The following is a 17,885-nucleotide window of genomic DNA, read 5'->3' as shown; positions in this document are numbered from 1 at the left end:
TTGGTAGTTTCCTTAGTCCGCAGTCACCACATTTAAGGAAACAACATGTTATCCACCACATCAGCTTTAGAGGTGATCAACCATGAAATACGCTATCTCACATATGGAATTTAGGGTCATTTACAATCTTTTTCCTGGTTGTAGTGCGTTCTGAGCCTCCACCACACCTTCCAGTATCTATTCTTGTCTGTTTTTTTCTAAACAAAATTGCAGCCAAGAGACAGGGATTTTCCAAAACTGGAAACCCCCTTTGATACAGGGAGAGATTTAGGCTATGTGCCCACGTAGCGTTTTAAAACGCACAGTGAAAACCGGACTCCTTCCCAGAAATCGCGCATTTTTTTCCGCGCGATTTCACCGCGATTCTGTTCGCGATTTTGCCGGATTTTCTCAAGCACTTTCCAAGCGATTTGAAGCATCGCTTTGAAAGTGATTGACAGGTTGGTCACACTCGTCAAACATAGTGTTTGACAAGTGTGAGCAGCTTTTTACTTTTTTACTATTGAGGCCGCCTATGCGGCATCAATAGTAAAAGATAGAATGCTAAAAATGATAAAAAAAAAAAAAAAAAAAAAAAAAAAAAAAATCGGGGTATATTTACCTTCCGACGTCCCGCGCTGCCATCCCGGGCCTCAGCATTCCCAGTAATGCCTTGCGAGACCTGTGATGACGTTGGTCTCGCATTACTATAGCGATCTCGCGAGACCACGTCATCACAGGACCGTGCCGCAAGGCATTACTGGGAACGTTGTGGCCCGGGATGGCAGCGCGGGAAGTCGGAAGGTAAATATACCCCGATTTTTTATTCTTTTCTTTACAGGGGTATGGTACCCAGGGCCTGGAGGACAGTCTCCTCTCCTCCACACCGTGGGTACCAACTGCACATGAGATGCTTAACTTCCCGCATGGTGGGCATAGCCACATGCGGGAAGTAAGCGATTCTCATGCATTCCTATGGGTGCGGAATCGCGGCAATTCTTTGCGATTCTGCACAAAAGAATGATCATGCTGCGATTTTTTCCACGATGCGATTCCGCCGCGGAAAAAAGAGCAGCATTAGCACAGCATGTGCGGAATGCCATAGGAATGCATGGGGTGGCGTTCTGTACACGATTTTTAAACGTTTTTGCAGCGTTTTCGCGGCAAAAACGCTTAAAAATCGCATCGTGGGCACACAGCCTTACAGTAGCTACTGGCCTGGTTAAATGTTACCTTCCTCCAAGAAAGCATCCACATTTTCTACGTCTTCAATTCCAGACATGTATAAAGTGTTTCAAAGTTTTGAGGTGGAGGGTTTGGATGGTGAGAAATTTCCTCATTTGGCAAAATCTGAAATGAGTAATAAAATATTAAGAGTCAAGTGTTGGTGCGTACAGGACCTTTTACTAGCACTGGAGTAAAATTATAGTTAAAAAAAACTCTTGGATTCATGGAATAGAAGAATACTAATGAAATACCCATATTTGATGTCTGCAGTTTTGTGAGGGCTATCAATCTATCAAAGGTTGCAAGATTATGTCTACAAAGATATGGTTTAATGACATGTTTAACCCCTTAACCGTCGATGCGCATTAAAACAGAGGTTGTTAAAGGGCCTTATTCTCCCATCGACGTTTTAAAATGGCGATGGAGAATAAAGGAATAACGCCACTTGGCGGCGGCAATTCCCACAGGTGTCATCTGTACATGACAGCTGACACCTTGCAGTATCAGCCCCAGCCGGTTTTATACTGATCGGGGCTGATTACCCCTTGATTACCACTGTCAATCACCTGCCATCAATTTCCTACAAAAGTGGAAAAAAGTCAAACAAAATATGTAAAAAAGTAAAAAAACACACACCAAAAAAAACACAAATCACGAAAAGCCGTTAGTACGACGAGTCTCCATCTGCCTCATTATAGTGGGTGGTTTCATTGGGAGTTTCATCTATATCACATTTTTGTGGGATTTACATGGAAACCCCGAGGTGAGTGATCAGCGCAGAACACTAGAATGTGATACCACCTTATACTGGAAGCGATCAAAAAATATGTACCCCAAAATGTTACCAATAAAAACCCCTAATTTATCCTGCACAAAATCAACCCCCACTCAGGTCCATCACTGGAACTGTGGGGGGTTGCTACATTACTAGTAGAACAAAGACTCTGGAAAAGCGACATGGCTCCCACCCCTCCAATAAAATCCAGTGAATTCTGCCCTCCCAAATCCTAATTCCCCTCCTTCTGAGCCCCACTGTGCTTAAACCACAGTTAGAGGCCACATGTTTGGCATAAGGAACAATAGTTTGACACAAAGAAAATGTAGTGGAGGTTTCCAAGCTATATTTTGAGTCATTTTTAACCATAAGGTCCAAAAAGACTTTTGTGGGAAGAACATGACCGGCAGCACTGAGCCTGCATCTAACAACTAAAAATGGAGATTATGAGCCCGGCACTCTCCTCCAACATCAGCGTCTGACCTCACAATTGGGCCAAACATTTCGACAGATTCCTCCTTCTAGAAAGCCTTGGAAGAAGAGCATGAGCCATTATATCCGCAGATGGACTGGCTCCACATTAGGCCTGTTTCACACATCTGTTTTTTGGCATCCGCCTGCATCCGTCAAAGTGTGAAAAAACGGATCCGTTTACGTTTTGCCGCAAACGGATGCAAATGGATCCGTTTTTTTACGGATCCGCGGTAGCCGCTAATGGAAGTCTACGGGACAAAAAACGGATCCTCAAAAAAATGGCGTATCCGTTTTTTAATGGAAAACGACGGATTTAGACGGATTTTAAAAAACGGAAGTGTGATCCAGGCCTTATTTGTAAAATAAATAGCTACCTTACGTATCTACCTCGCTCATGAGGAATATTCAGCGTTTATTTAATTATCTTTTTAGCCCACATTTTGTGTTTTAGCTGTCTGTGTACGCTACCAGACACCCGTACAACAGACAGAAATACTTTTTGCTGCACCCATATAATACAATAGTTCCCTTGTGCATGAGCAGATGTTAACGCTTTTCTACCAGATAAGGAGTTGAGTTCAGCAGTTTGTGAACTTACTGTAGCTAATCTATTTTCCCACCTGTCTGTAATGAAAAAAAACCATTGAGGCAGATGTATAAGGTGCAAACACAAGGCCATTGTGCTGACACAATATGTAAGACAGGAGAGGTGGAAAAGTCATTGGGGGAGAGGAGGCTCAAAAGCAAAGGTAAAGTAAACAAGATGCATGCAAAAATGCAGGTATGACTCAGCCAAGCCCCTAGCCTTTGTCCAGTCCTTGTGCTCTTACTTGATAGCTCAGTTTCAGGTCACTTTCCTGACAATCCAAAGAGTGCCTTCTACTGATACATATCTTATAAGTTACACGTTCCCTATTCCTAAAACAAAGCCTCTAATAATGAAATCCTGACCGTTTCTTGCTACAATGTACCCATCCATGCCCAATATCTGATCTTATTTGTCTTAATGTGATAAATTCTGTTGCGCAGAGTTGAGCAAAAAGACTTGCAGGACCCAGTATCAATGTCCAGCAGTGGCTGTGGCCATGTCAGTTGTAGAGGCCGCAGGACCCAAGCATTGCAAACCTCTTATCTGCAGCTCCTCTTCTGATTAGGATCTATAAAGTCATTGCTTTTTGTTGTGAGATCAGGGAGGGGGGGGCGCTACTCATCAGAAGAGAAACAAATAGTAGGAGGTCAGACTACCACTGTGGCTAATGGTTCAGCAGATCTTGCTTACCTTTAAGGCCCCCTCACACACAGCGATCTCGCTAGCAAGATCGCTGATTTTGTGACGCCACAGCAATCTCACCAGCGAGATCGCTGTATGTGACGGGGATCAGCGACCGTCCCCCCTGCCGGGTATCGCTGATCGTGCTCGATCGTCCTGGGCCATTTTTTAGATCGCTGGTCTCCCGCTGGCCAGCGCGCATCGCTGCATGTGGCAATGAGAGACCAGCGATCAGCGATGCTGGTTTCCAATGTAAACATCGGGTATCTAAGAGCCGCGCGCAGCCTAACGATGTCCCGATGTCCCAGCGATCCCATTATGTCGGATCGTTGGTGGAATCGCTGGGACATCGTTATGTGTAACGGGGCCTTAACTCTAGAGATGAGCTTTGCCCTGGTTTGGCAATCAGTCTGGTGCTCCTTGGCAGATGGTCTTTATTTCTAAGCTTAGCGTCCTCAGCCTGGAATGTTGGACACCTCTTTTATATACAGTAGGTATGGAAAGCATTCAGACTCCTTTAAATTTTTCACTATCTTTCATGTCAGCCATTTGGTAAATTCAAAAAAGGTTCATTTTTTTCTCATTAATGTACACTCTGCACCACATCTTGATTGAAAAAAAGCAGAAATGTAGAAATTTTTTGCAAATTTATTAAAAAAGAAAAACTGAAATATCACATGGTCATAGGTATTCAGACCCTTTGCTCAGTATTGAGTAGGATCACCCTTTTGAGCTAGTACAGTCATGAGTCTTCTTGGGAATGATGCAACAAGTTTTTCACACCTGGATTTGGGGATCCTCTGCCATTCTTCCTTGCAGATCCTCTCCAGTTCCATCAGGATGGATGGTGAATGTTGGTTGACAGCCATTTTCAGATCTCTCGAGAGATGCTCAATTGGGTTTAGGTCAGGGCTCTTGCTGGGCCAGACACGAATGGTCACGGAGTTGTTCTGAAGCCACTCCTTTTTTATTTTAGCTGTGTGCTTAGGGTCATTGTCTGGTTGGAAGGTGAACCTTTGGCCAAGTCTGAGGTCCAGAGCACTCTGTAAGAGGTTTTCATACAGGATATCTCTGTACTTGGCCGCAATCATGTGTCCTTTAATTGCAACCAGTCGTCCTATCCCTGCAGCTGAAAAACACCCCCATAGCATGATACTGCCACCACCATGTTTCACTGTTGGGATTGTATTAGGCAGGTGATGAGCAGTGCTTGGTTTTCTCCACACATACTGCTTAGAATTATCACTAAAAAGTTCTATCTTCGTCTCATCAGACCAGAGAATCTTATTTCTCATAGTTTGGGAGTCCTTCATGTGTTTTTTAGCAAACTCTATGCGGGCTTTCATATATCTTGCACTGAGAAGAGGCTTCCGTCGGGCCACTCTGCCATAAAGGCCGGACTGGTAGAGGGTTGCAGTGATAGTTGACTTTGTGTAACTTTCTCCCATCTCCCTACTGCATCTGTGGAGCTAAGCCACAATGATATTGGGGGTCTTCTTTACCTCCTTCACCAAGGCTCTTCTCCCACGATTACTCAGATTGGCTGGATGGCCAGGTCTAGGAAGATTTCTGGTGGCCCCAAACTTCTTCCATTAAAGGATTATAGAGGCCACTGTACTCTTAGGAACCTTGACTACTGCAGAAATTCTTTTGTAACCTTGGCCAGATTTGTGCCTTGCCACAATTCTGTCTCTGAGCTCCTTGGCCAGTTCTTTTGACCTCATGATTCTCATTTGGTTTGACTTGCACTGTGAGCTGTGAGGTCTCATATAGACAGCCTTTACAAATCAAGCCCCATCAGTTTAATTAAACACAGCTGGACTCCAATGAAGGAGTAGAACCATCTCAAGGAGGATCACAAGGAAATGGACCTCATGTGACGTAAATATGAGTATCTGAGCAAAGGGTTTGAATACTTATGACCATGTGATATTTCAGTTTTTATTAAATGTCTACATTTGTTTTTTTCAGTCAAGTTGGGGTGCAGAGTGTACAAGTGAAGCCTAGATACTAGACCTGACTAGGTCTAGTGAGACCTCAGGGTCTCCCGCATCCTTGGAGACTCTGAGGCACCAAGCATGACCGGAGCAGTAGTGAAGACCAGCTATTATCGCGGACCGTACTGGATGCATGGACTACAAATTAAATTGTTCAACACTGGAGAAAATATATTTTCTCCTTACCTGACTGCTGTTTGACAGCTCAGAGAATTCTACCATGAGGTATTCCACTTTTCTCTCTTCTTCGGATTCTATAATAACAATGGAACATGTCATTTATACAGTAGAAACCTGGTTCCCAAACTTTTTTTTATCATGAAGCCATGAAAAACTTTGTCATCTCAGGGAATTCATACATTATCACTTCACCAAACTTCTTGTAAGGTTAGATGAGGACTTTTATACTACTTGACTTGCTAAATGTTCTGGCTTGGATAAGCTTTGGACACACTTCACTGGAAATGTTGGACATGCTAGAGAAGATGGGAGCTCATAGTAAAACTTAGATTGTGGCTCCATTCCACCATGACCACCATCTATAGCATGACCTGTTTGCAGCCATTGAGGAATGCAGTTTGAGACCTCTAATCTATAGAAAGTTCAGGAATTATTATTTCTTTTTAGAGCATCATTGATTCCATGCTGAACATGAGAAGGGTTAACACACGAAACACAAATAGAAATTACCATGAACAAATTAATAGTGACAGACAGCTACAGAGGGGAGAGGACCCTGCCTTTGTGGCCTTGCATTCTACAGGATCTACTGTTTAATAAATGGAGATGTGTAACTCAACCACGGAGCCCAATGGAATCTGCTTGGCCAACCATGTTCTTGGTGACATCTTACCGGTTTCATTTTCATAAATTCCAGAATGGAGAACTGTATCCTAAACGGAGGTTTTGGAGATAGGAACACAGGTGGAGTTCAGGCTGGGCTATCTATCTACATCTATCTATATCAAGTGCTTTGAGAAAGCTGCCCAAATTTCATCTATTGTACATCAATTTAATATTGTAGAGCAGATTGATACAAAAGTTTGTGGGAATAGTTTCTATACAACTTGCATTTACAGTTGTGCTCAAAAGTTTACATGCCCCGGAAGAATTTTTGCTTTTTTGGCCTTTATTCAGAGAATATGAATGATAACTAGTGATGAGCGAGCATGCTCACCACTACTGTGTACTCACGCGAGCATCTTACTGCTTGAGATGCTCGGAGCTCGTTGAGTATTTTCGTGGTTGATCAGCTGGAGCTCGGGTCCCCACCCTGCATGCTATTTAGAGAGCCAATGAACATGCAGGGATTGTCTGCCACACACTGTAATGCCGCAGCCATGTTGGTTGTGGCATTTTAGCGACTGGCTGGCCGCACAGCGTCATCAGGTTTATATCAGACCTGGCACCGCTATGCTCGTCTACTCCGGAATCAGGCAGTGTAGGTAGAGGTGCTGCTAAGAGAGGGAGAGATTTGCTGGTGATCGTGGTAAGTTCACGGTTTTTCGTGAATCATGCAAATTGTATTTCCGAATGCGTCCACATTCCTCAGGTAATGAGGCTCAACACGTGAGCTTGGTGATTTCTTTGCTGAGTGGTGATCCACAGGCTTGGGCCTTTTCACTCCCTTCTGACTCACCGGCATTTGAGTCTGTAGATTTTTTTTTCTCTGCTCTGGGTTTGATCTATGACGATCCGGATAGATTAAACTTAGCAGAGTCTAAGATACGCTCACTACTACAGGGTGAGCGACCAGCTGAGGATTACTGCACGGAATTCCGGCGCTGGGCGGTGGACACGCAGTGGAATGACCCTGCGCTTAGAAGTCAATTTTTGCATGGGGTTTCTGGAAGGGTTAAACAGACTCTCCTAATGTACGAGACTCCCGTCTCTCTGGAGGCTGAGATGGCCCTTGTAGTACGCATAGACCGCCGTCTCCGTCAGGGGGCGCTGGTTTCGTTGCCTTCGGGAGGTGGGGGAGTTGTAGGTGAGGTTGCCTCGGGTGAATCCGTGGAACCCATGCAGATCGCTGGTATAGCACAGTCACCGAGTAACAAGCCTAAACGTCCTTGGCACAGAAGGCAGGGGGTTTGTTTTTTTTGTGGCAAAGGAGGACATTTTATTAACGCTTGCCCCCTGGTACCTAAGAAGGGTGCGCCGGCGGAAAACTGATAGGCTCAGAGGGTTTGGAGGAGTCTAGTCTGAGCCTTTGTGTATCCTCCGTCATGGTTTCCCAGTGTATGCTCCCTGCTAGGGTAGCACTTGGGGGGCAAATGCTCTCTATTACAGTGTTTGTTGATAGTGGCTCAGCTGCCAATCTCATTGATGAGAAGTTCGCGCATACAGCGGGATTTCCGTTGGAGAAATTGCCGAACCCCATCCGGGTGGTTACCATCAATGCTTCCCCGTTGTCTCAAGGGGAGATCACAGAGTGTGTGTTGGATATACAACTCCACATTGGAGTATTACACTCAGAGCGGGTAACTTGTAAGGTGCTTAGTAACTTACCGGCTCAGATGGTTCTGGGCTTTCCATGGTTGTCAATGCATAATCCTGTTATTGATTGGAAGACCCAGGACATAATTCAGTGGAGCAGGGAGTGTCAGGAGAGGTGCCTGGCTACATGTATTTCCGCTTTGACTCCCAGTATCCCGGAGCCGTTGCTGGACTATGCGGATGTATTTTCTGAGAAAGGTTGTTCAGAACTACCACCGCATCGCCCCTATGACTGTGCTATTAGGTTGAAACCAGGGGCCAAGTTACCTAGAGCTAGAATGTTTAATATCTCAGGTCCCGAGAGGGTAGCTCTCAAGGAGTACATTGCGGATAGTCTGAGCAAGGGTCATATTAGACCTTCCTCTTCTCCTCTGGCTGCTGGCTTCTTCTTTGTTAAAAAGAAGGATGGCGGTTTACGCCCGTGTCTGGATTTCAGAGAACTCAACCAGATTACGGTTCGTGATCCTTACCCTATGCCACTTATACCCGATTTGTTCAACCAAGTGGTTGGTGCAAAGTGGTTCTCCAAACTGGACCTCAGGGGGGCGTACAATCTTATAAGAGTCCGTCAGGGGGATGAGTGGAAGACGGCATTCAATACCCCTGAGGGTCACTTTGAGTGTTTGGTAATGCCGTTTGGGTTGACTATGGCACCGGCGGTCTTTCAACATTTCATAAATGATGTCTTCTCTCATTTGTTGGGGAGATTTGTTATAATTTATCTAGACAACATCCTCATTTTCTCTCGCGACCATGATACACATATAGAGCATGTTAGACAGGTCCTGCAGTTGCTCAGAGAGAACAGGCTCTATGTCAAGCTTGAAAAATGTGTGTTTGTCGTACAGGAGCTACCGTTCTTGGGTTATATAATCTCCGCCTCAGGGTTTAAGATGGACACCGCAAAGGTGCAGGCGGTACTACATTGGGATCGGCCTGATAATCTTAAGGTGCTCAGCGATTTCTTGGCTTCTCCAATTACTATAGGAAATTTATTAAGAATTTCTCTATGATTGCCAAACCACTTACTGACATGACTAAGAAGGGTACCGACTTTTCTGACTGGTCTGAGCCTGTGGTACAGGCGTTTGAATTCCTCAAGAATAGTTTTACCTCAGCTCCCATTCTGGTGCAGCCCGATGTCTCATTACCGTTTGTCGTGGAGGTGGATGCGTCGGAGGTTGGAGTGGGGGCTGTACTGTCTCAGGGCCCATCTTGGGCCAAGTTGCATCCGTGTGCCTACTTCTCCAAGAAGCTGTCGCCTGCGGAGCGTAATTATGATATTGGCAACAGGGAATTGTTGGCCATCAAATTGGCAATTGAGGAGTGGCGACACTTCTTGGAGGGGGCTGTTCATCAGATTACTGTGATAACCGACCATAAGAATTTGCTTTATTTAGAATCTGCTAAGCGCCTGTCCTCCAGACAGGCTCGCTGGGCATTATTCTTCACCCGGTTCAACTTCATTGTTACCTATCGACCTGGTTCGAAGAATATTAAGGCAGATGCTTTATCCAGGTGTTTTCCTGGTGGAGAGTTATGTGAAGAGCCGGTGCCTATTCTCCAAAAGGGTGTGGTGGCATCTGCCATCACGACAGAAATTGAGGCAGAGATTGCGGAGGCTCAGGAGGAGGTACCGCCGGGGTTGCCTGCTAATAAATCTTTTGTGCCACTACATCTACGCTCTAGAGTGTTAGGCGAACATCACGACACGGTACTGGCAGGTCATCCAGGGGTTAAGAGCACTCTGGAACTGGTATTGCGTCGTTTTTGGTGGCCTAAAATCTGGCAGGATGTGGCCTCATATGTGTCTGCCTGTACCACGTGTGCACGGGCCAAGACTCCTCGTTCTCGTCCCGCTGGTAGGTTGCAGCCTCTCGGGGTGCCCAGTAAGCCATGGACTGAGATTTCCATGGATTTTATTACAGACTTGCCCGCCTCGGCGGGGAACTCGGTCATTTTGGTAATTGTTGATAGGTTCTCCAAAATGTCACATTTCGTTGCTTTACCATCTTTGCCCAATGCTAAGACTCTTGCTCAGATATTTATTCGCGAGGTGGTCAGACTTCATGGTGTCCCGTCTGACATTGTGTCTGATCGAGGTACACAGTTTGTGGCAAAGTTTTGGAGAGCTTTTTGTTCTCACCTTGGGATCAAATTATCTCATTCATCGGCTTTCCTCCCTCAGTCGAATGGGCAGACTGAGCGGATGAACCAAAACCTGGAGCAATACTTGCGCTGCTTTGTTTCCGACAATCAGGAAGATTGGTCAGCGTTTCTTCCTCTGGCAGAATTCGCAATAAACAACCATTGCCAGGAATCGTCTGGGGAATCTCCTTTTTTTTGTGTGTATGGTCAACATCCTCAATTTTGTACCTTGCGTCAGGGGTGCTCGGTTGGCGTCCCTGAGGAGGACCAGTTGGGAGCTCAATTGTCGTCTGTTTGGAGGAGAGTCAAGCAGCGCTTGTTGAAGGTGGGTTCCAGGTACAAACGGGAGGCTGACTGCAGACGTGTGCCAGGTCCGGACCTGTGTGTGGGTGATTGGGTGTGGTTATCTACAAGGAACATCAAGCTCAAGATACCGTCACTTAAGTTGGGTCCCAGGTACATTGGCCCATTTAGGATCTCCGCAGTGATCAACCCCGTGGCATTTCGTTTGGAGTTGCCGGCTGTGTATAAGATTCATAATGTGTTTCACAAAGCATTGCTAAAAAAGGTTGTGGGTTTGGTGGATGGTTCTCCCGGGCCACCACCTCCCGTCTTGGTGGATGGCGCGTTGGAATTTGAGGTGTCCAAAGTGGTGGACTCTAGGGTTGTGCGTCGCACTCTACAGTACCTGGTCCACTGGTGTGGCTATGGTCCTGAGGAGAGGACATGGGTGCCGGCCTCGGACATTCATGCTGATCGACTGGTTACTATGTTCCATCGTCGCCATCCGGACAAGCCAGGTCCTCGACATGGTGAGGTTCCGGAGGTCCCTCGTAGAAGGCGGGGTACTGTCATGTTGGACACTGTTCACACCAGGGTTTCCGGCAGACAGCTGTAACACCCTATTCCACTACAGTATTGTCATGTCGGACACTGTTCACACCAGGGTGTCCGGCAGACAGCGGTAATACCCTATTCCACTACAGTATGCTCAGGGACTTTGTTGGGTATTCTGTTCCAGTCGGGATAGCGTTAACCAGGTTGTCATGCTGGCTGAGGGCTGGGCCACGCCCTTGGTCTTTAAATAGTCCGTCCTGACTATGGACGTCGCCGACTATAGCTTTTGCCTAGTGCTAGCAATACCGGTCAGCAGTGGTGGTTTTGGAGCGTCTGATATCTGGTGCAGTATATCTCTCAGTTGTTCTTTCTCCTATCTGTTATATATATATATATTTGGTTGCCCTTGCACATTATTGTATTCCCTTGTGTATTAACGGTGTGGTGTTTCTTTTACCCCTGTCCATACGTATTTGTGGGGTCTGGTGTCTGGTCCCCTCACTGGGTGGAGGGTGGTGGGTTCAGCTTAGGGCTGGACAGGAGACAGGGACAGGGTGGAGGCCCAGGCAGGCACACCTTCAGTGTAAATCCTGGGTTGAGGGACAGACAGGGTTTTCCCTAGTCTGAGGGACACTGCAGGGGTCCTGGGGTTTTAGCTTAAAGTAACCTAGGCATACCATGACAACACAATTGCCAGAAAGTCAGGAGGACCAGGGTGCGGAAGTGGAAGATGAGGTGGTGGATGATATATTAATTGACCCAACCTGGCAGGAGGACATGGAAAGCGAGGACAGCAGCAAACAGGGGGAGGGAGGTGTAGCACCCCAACTGGCAGGAAGAAGCAGTGTGGCTGCCACAGACAAAAGGTGGGCAACCATTCCCTGTAACACTGTAGGAGGGTGGACTGACAGCTGCCGGTCAGAAGGACGCTGGCTAAAGAATTGGCTGGAGCTGGGCTTCCCCTACCCCCCCCAAGGAGGCATAGGCGGAGGCCAGCATGACGGGGGTGGTCGGCTATCAGGGGGAGTACCCTGGAGTTGGGGGAGTATATGGGGTGTGGGTGTGCCCTTCCTCTTTGGATCCGATCCCCAGGAAGAAGTAGTCACCCTTACCATGGCAGACGTGGAGCGGTTGTTGGAGCAGCTGTGGGCGGCGGCGCGGTCGCTGCCCCCAGGCTGGCTGGCGTCGCAGGTGGCCGGCATTGTTCCAGGGACCTCCGGCGAGCCTGCAGCAGCGGGGAGGGAGCGGCGCTACAGACGGGTGAGGCCTCCCGAGTGGCTCTCACCTGATTCATCCCCCAGGGCCTCGCGGCGCCGCCAGAGCCCCTCCGGGGACCCTCCAGGCCAGGTGCAGCATTCTGTGCCTGTCGTCGCTACCCGGCCTGGGAGGAATCCGCAGGCTAGGCGAGGGCCCGCGGCGATGGCTAGACCGTGGCCTACTTCCAGGCAGGGGGCGGGCCTGTCAGGCGCCGGGCGGCGGCAAGCTCTAGTACCAGCGGGGGGCCGTGACGGTAACCTCCACACCGCGCGGCCTGAATCTCCCTCCAGCAGGGGGACGGACGTCGGGGGACTTTCGGCCTGCAGCCTGGCAGGGCTGCCATCACCTTCCCCAGGCAGTGGGGGAACATCAAGCGCGGCAGGGGGCCGCGGCGAAGGGGCCCTGCATCGGCGGTCCGCTTCGGGGGCCGCTGCAAGAGGAGGGGGACGTTTCAGCACCAGGACCGCGGCCTGCTCCCCTGCGGGGCCGCTATCAGCGATGCCCATGTACGGTGGCGATGGGCTCTTATCTGGGGGCCTGGAGGCGCAGCGGGGGTCCTTAGTGCTTCACTGCAGGAGTCAGCTGTGGCAGTGGGAGCAGATCTCACGGTGTTCCGATCAGCATCCATAGCCGGGGTCCCGTCATCGGGGTCCCTCGGGGGGCCCAGTCACCATCATTTGGCTCCTCCTGCGGGGAGTCCCAGAGGTCGACAGCAAGCTGGCGAAGGTACATCCGAGGACCCAGGTTTTCCGGCTGGAGGGCACACAGCCCTCTCGCAGCCCGGTGAGTATGGCTCTGTGTCCCCTGTTTGTCATCCAGTTGCAACATCATCCTGGTTGGGTGGGGGGCCGTTGGCAGAATCCCTCGGAGTCAGCGGGGGGTTGGGGTTTGGTGGCGTAGCCACGGCCAGTGTTGTTAGCGACGTGCTTGCAGATATGCAGAATTTGGTGGCACGTCTGGATCGGGGTCTCGCTTCACCGTCACCGCTAGCAGCTTGGGCACAAGCGGGGAGTCCTGCGGGGCGGAGTGGGTCGGATTTGGCCGGGCGCGCAAGTGAACCGGTGTCGGTGCAGACTGAGAAAGAAAAAGAATGTCGCGTACACTTGGATGACAGAGCGCATGGGGAGGTGTATGTTTGTTTTGGGGGCCAGTTGGGGGCTCATTTAAAGAAGGAAGTAAAGGAGCACGTTTGGAAGGACGAGTATGTGGAAATATTTTCCCTATTGCCATTAGAGAAATTTAATTTGGATAAGGGTAAGAAGGAGGATAGCAAAAAGGAGGATGAAGAGAAGCGTAGATGGCGTCTGATCCCGCAAACGTTCGTTAATTGGCAACAGGCGTTCGCTATTTTGGCGAGCGTCATTGGAGAAAAGTCCCCCGATAATTGCTGGGCGTTATTTTGTTATTTTGATGCCATCGGGGAGGCCTATAGGGTGTATGGGGGGCAGGCTTGGTTGCGTTATGATGAACAATTTCGGCAGAGGAAGGCCGTCCGTCCGGCTATCCGTTGGGACCAGAAGGACATTGGGCTGTGGATGCGGATCATAGCTCAAACTAAATTTGGGAGCTCCTTTCATGGGGGGGCTGGGAGTACCAGCCAGAGTAGCAGCAGTTCCGGCGTCTCGGGCGGGGGCGGGCAAGTTCAAACGGGGAATCATAAGTTGGGGTTGTGCTGGCAGTTCAACGACGGCCAGTGTAAGTTCGGGGCGAACTGCAAATTTAAACATCTTTGCTCCAACTGCAATAGCACGTCCCATGGAGCCGCCAAGTGTTTTAAGAAAGGGAAGCCCCGAACCGGCGGTGGTAATTTTCAAGGGGGAGATTCCAGTGAAGCTGGAAAGGATGGTCCCTTATCTAAATAGACATGGGGACAGGGAGAAGTCGGCTTTGCTGTATGCGGGTTTCAAGGACGGTTTTGTTATCCCTCACCCCCCTTTTGCTATTCTGCGGGTTTTAAAAAATTTGCGTTCAGCCTTGTTACATGGTTCAGTGGTTTCAGAAAAGCTGGAAAAGGAGGTTTCGTTGGGCCGTATGGCTGGCCCCTTTGTTTCTCCCCCTTTTGCGGATTTGGTTGTTTCTCCTCTGGGAGTGGTTCCGAAGAAAGAGCCGAATAAGTTTCGGCTTATTCAACATTTGTTGTACCCTCGCGGGGGTTCTGTTAACGACGGTATTGATCCGGAAATCTATTCGGTGGTTTATTCCTCCTTTGATGAAGCAGCGCGGTGGGTGCGAAATTGTGGTCGGGGTGCCCGAATGGCTAAAACAGACGTGGAATCCGCTTTTCGTTTGCTCCCGGTTCACCCGGATAGCATGAAGTTGCTAGGTTGCTATTGGGAGGGCATGTTTTTTGTGGACAGGTGTCTACCCATGGGATGCTCGCTGTCTTGTGCGTGTTTTGAAGCCTTCAGTTCCTTTTTGGAGTGGGTCGTGTGCGATGTTTCCGGTTTTGATTCGGTCATTCATTACTTGGATGATTTTCTGTGTGTGGGCCCGGGGGATTCCGCACGTTGTGAGAGAATGTTACAGGCCATTGAGTGGGTGGCGGAGCGTTTTGGAGTTCCACTCGCGCCTGGGAAAACCGAAGGCCCCTGTACGTGTTTGCTTTTTTGGGGAATTGTCATTGATACGGTGAATTGGGAGTTGCGGCTGCGAGAGGATAAGTTGGCGGAGTTGCGGGCGGAGGTGGTCCGAGCGCGCAGGGTCAAGAAGTTGTCGCTGTGTGATCTCCAGTCGTTGCTGGGAAAGCTCAATTTTGCATGTCGAGTCATGCCAATGGGGCGTGTTTTTTCACGTTGTCTGGCCAGTGCGACCGCGGGTGTTCGAGCCCCTCATCATTTCATCAGGTTGTCAGCAGAACTCAGGGCCGATTTGGCGATTTGGGAGTCTTTTTTGGAGAGGTACAACGGTCGTTCGTTGGTGATGGAAGAGGTCGTCAGCAGTGACGCGTTGGAGTTGTTCTCGGATGCGGCTGGCGGTGTTGGTTTTGGGGCTTACTTTCGGGGGCAGTGGTGCGCATCTCGGTGGCCCAAGGAATGGATTGCGGACGGCTTGGTGCGCAATATCACTTTGCTGGAGATCTTTCCGATTCTCGTAGCCGTCCATTTGTGGGGACGGGAGTTTCGGCATCAGCGATAACATGGGCGTTGTGTGCACGATCAATGGCCTTACTGCATCGTCTCCCCCTGTCGTTCGGGTGTTGCAGCGGTTGGTTCTCCTTTGTTTGGACTTGAATGCAAATATGACCACGACACATGTTCCAGGTGTTAAGAACGATATCGCTGACTCTCTCGTTTACAGTGGGATCGGTTTCGCTCTTTGGTGCCAGAGGCAGAGGTCATGGGTTTAGCTTGTTCGGGGGAGCTGTGGATAGTGGCCTACGGGCCTCGGAATCGCTGATCGAGTCGTCTTTGGCTCCAAAAACCTGGGAGGCTTACCAGGCTGTATGGTGCAAGTGGGAGGAACAGTTAGCTGCCGGCGTAGCAGTTGGGCCCGGCTTGGATCAGGAGGGAGTTTTGTTGTCTTGGTTGGGGCGGGGGGCCTCTGAGGGTTGGTCGGGTGCAAAAGCCATGCGTGTTTTGGCGGGGTTGTCCTTTGGTTTTCGCTTGCGCGGTTGCCGCGATTGGACGAAAACATTTTTGGTGAAACAAGCGGCAAAAGGGTTTCGCCGGTTGAAAAGCGGGGGGTGATTTGAGGCGTCCAATATCTTTTGAGGTGCTTGAACGGTTGGGAGGCGTTTTGGAGACGGTGTGTTCTTCACGCTATGAGGATTTGTTATTTCGCCTAGCCTTTTCGTTGGCATTTTTTGGCGCATTAAGGGTAGGGGAACTAGTGTCGGGGAACAAGCAGTCAGCAGGGGGTATATTGGCCAGGGACGTTGTGTTTGCTGTGCGGGGCATTGAGTTTTGGTTGCGACGGTCTAAGACTGATCAGGCGGGAAAAGGTCGCCGAGTGGTGTTGGGCCGTGTGCCCACGTCTTTGATGTGTCCCGTTCAGTGTTTGCTGGGGTTTTGGGAGCTGGGTCCTAGTTTGAACGGTCCCCTTTTGTGTCACGTGGATGGCTCTAGTTTGTCGAGATACCAATTTGGCGCTGTTTTTAAGAGGGCCATCCGATTGTTGGGTTTGGATGAATCCCGTTTCGCTTCTCATTCGTTCAGGATAGGGGCGGCATCAGAAGCTGAAGTTCGGGGTTTGGATGCAGCTTCGATTCGGCGCATTGGTGGATAGGCGTCCAATCGTTACCGAAGTTATGTTAGGTCGGTGGGTGGTGACTGGTGAGGCAGTGGGTGGCATTCCCGCTAATTGAGTTTGGTTTTGATGTTGGCATCGCCATTTTTATTTTAGGTGTGGAGCCGTTGCTGGTGTGGATTTTTGGTCATTCCTTCGTCTACTGGGGAGCGTTGCGGGCGGATGTCCGGAACGAAGGCAGACAGCTCGGTTTTTCCAGGAACACGGCCTTGTTGCGTAGGTGTGGTTTTAGGGGGATGGAGTGGAGACGTGTCTTGCTGGAAATACACGAGTTCGTTCAGTTGGACCGCGCTCCGGACATCCTGATGTTACATGTTGGGGGTAACGACTTGGTAGTTCGACCTTTTCGGGAGTTGATAAGGGACATCAAGCAGGACTGTCTGCGCTTGTGGTTATTGTACCGAGGGGTCACTATCGTTTGGTCCGACATTATTCCTTGGAGGTGATGGCGTTCCATGAGGTCTCTCACTAAGGTTAACAAGGCCAGGATAAAAGTGAACAGGGCTGTGTATTCTTTTGTTATCAGGAATGGGGGGGTGGCGGTTCGACACTTTGATTTGGAAAAAGGCGAGGGTGATTTCTGGCTGGCCGATGGGGTTCATTTGAATTCAGTTGGTTCTGACATTTGGGCTCTCGGCCTCCAGGAGGGTATTGAGCGGGCCATGGCATGGCATGTTCGGGGGGTCTCGGGCCATTGAGGTGTTCAAGGGCCCTCGTTGTGGCGGTTTCGAGAGGGGGAAGTCCTTGAAGTCGGTAAAAATTGGGTTTGGAGACTCAGTGTCTAGGGTCTCCTTCGTTAAACAGGTATCTTGGAGGTGATCTGGTGAAAGGTGGTGGGGGAGTTTCCGGCCGAAGTGGCGGATCCCCGAGTAGCTTAGTGGACAAGATATATCGGTGTTGGTGCTCCCGAGCCAGTGGGGTATCAGCTGGGAGCAATCATGATGGGTTTTGTCCACAGGAATTTTTGGGGCTATTCACCAAGATCTTGGGGGCTTCAAGGACTCCTCCTCTGGTTCATGTTATTGTAAATGTGATTTATGATTCACTGTTTGTTGTTTTGGTATTTATAATAAAGGCTGCTGTGGCCATAACATTCCAAAGAAATTCCGAGTCTCCGTGTTCTGTGGTGGGGATTATTGGAGGTGATGCGGCGGGAGGTATGGTGATGGGTTGAGATTTG

At 49.2% G+C, this 17,885-nt stretch overlaps 1 protein-coding gene across 1 annotated transcript in view; it reads right to left on the bottom strand.

The window, feature by feature from the left end:
- Positions 1-825: 825 nt before the first annotated feature.
- LOC141082975 (SLAM family member 9-like) overlaps positions 826-17,885 on the bottom strand; it is a 133,545-nt gene continuing 116,485 nt past the window's right edge. Inside the window, exons 5-6 of the mRNA XM_073567068.1 lie at positions 5,909-5,976; positions 826-1,329 (exon numbers count right to left, since the gene is read on the bottom strand). Coding sequence (XP_073423169.1) covers positions 1,240-1,329; positions 5,909-5,976 — 158 coding nt within the window. The 3' untranslated portion in view covers positions 826-1,239. The remainder of the gene's footprint in view (positions 1,330-5,908; positions 5,977-17,885) is intronic.

This window comes from Dendrobates tinctorius, unplaced genomic scaffold (genome assembly GCF_039654945.1).
Source record: "Dendrobates tinctorius isolate UK_male_01 unplaced genomic scaffold, ASM3965494v1 ptg000019l, whole genome shotgun sequence".
In the NCBI taxonomy this organism is placed as follows: domain Eukaryota; kingdom Metazoa; phylum Chordata; class Amphibia; order Anura; family Dendrobatidae; genus Dendrobates; species Dendrobates tinctorius.
Note: the sequence above shows the minus strand (reverse complement) of the source record. Positions and strands in the feature narration are given on the sequence as shown.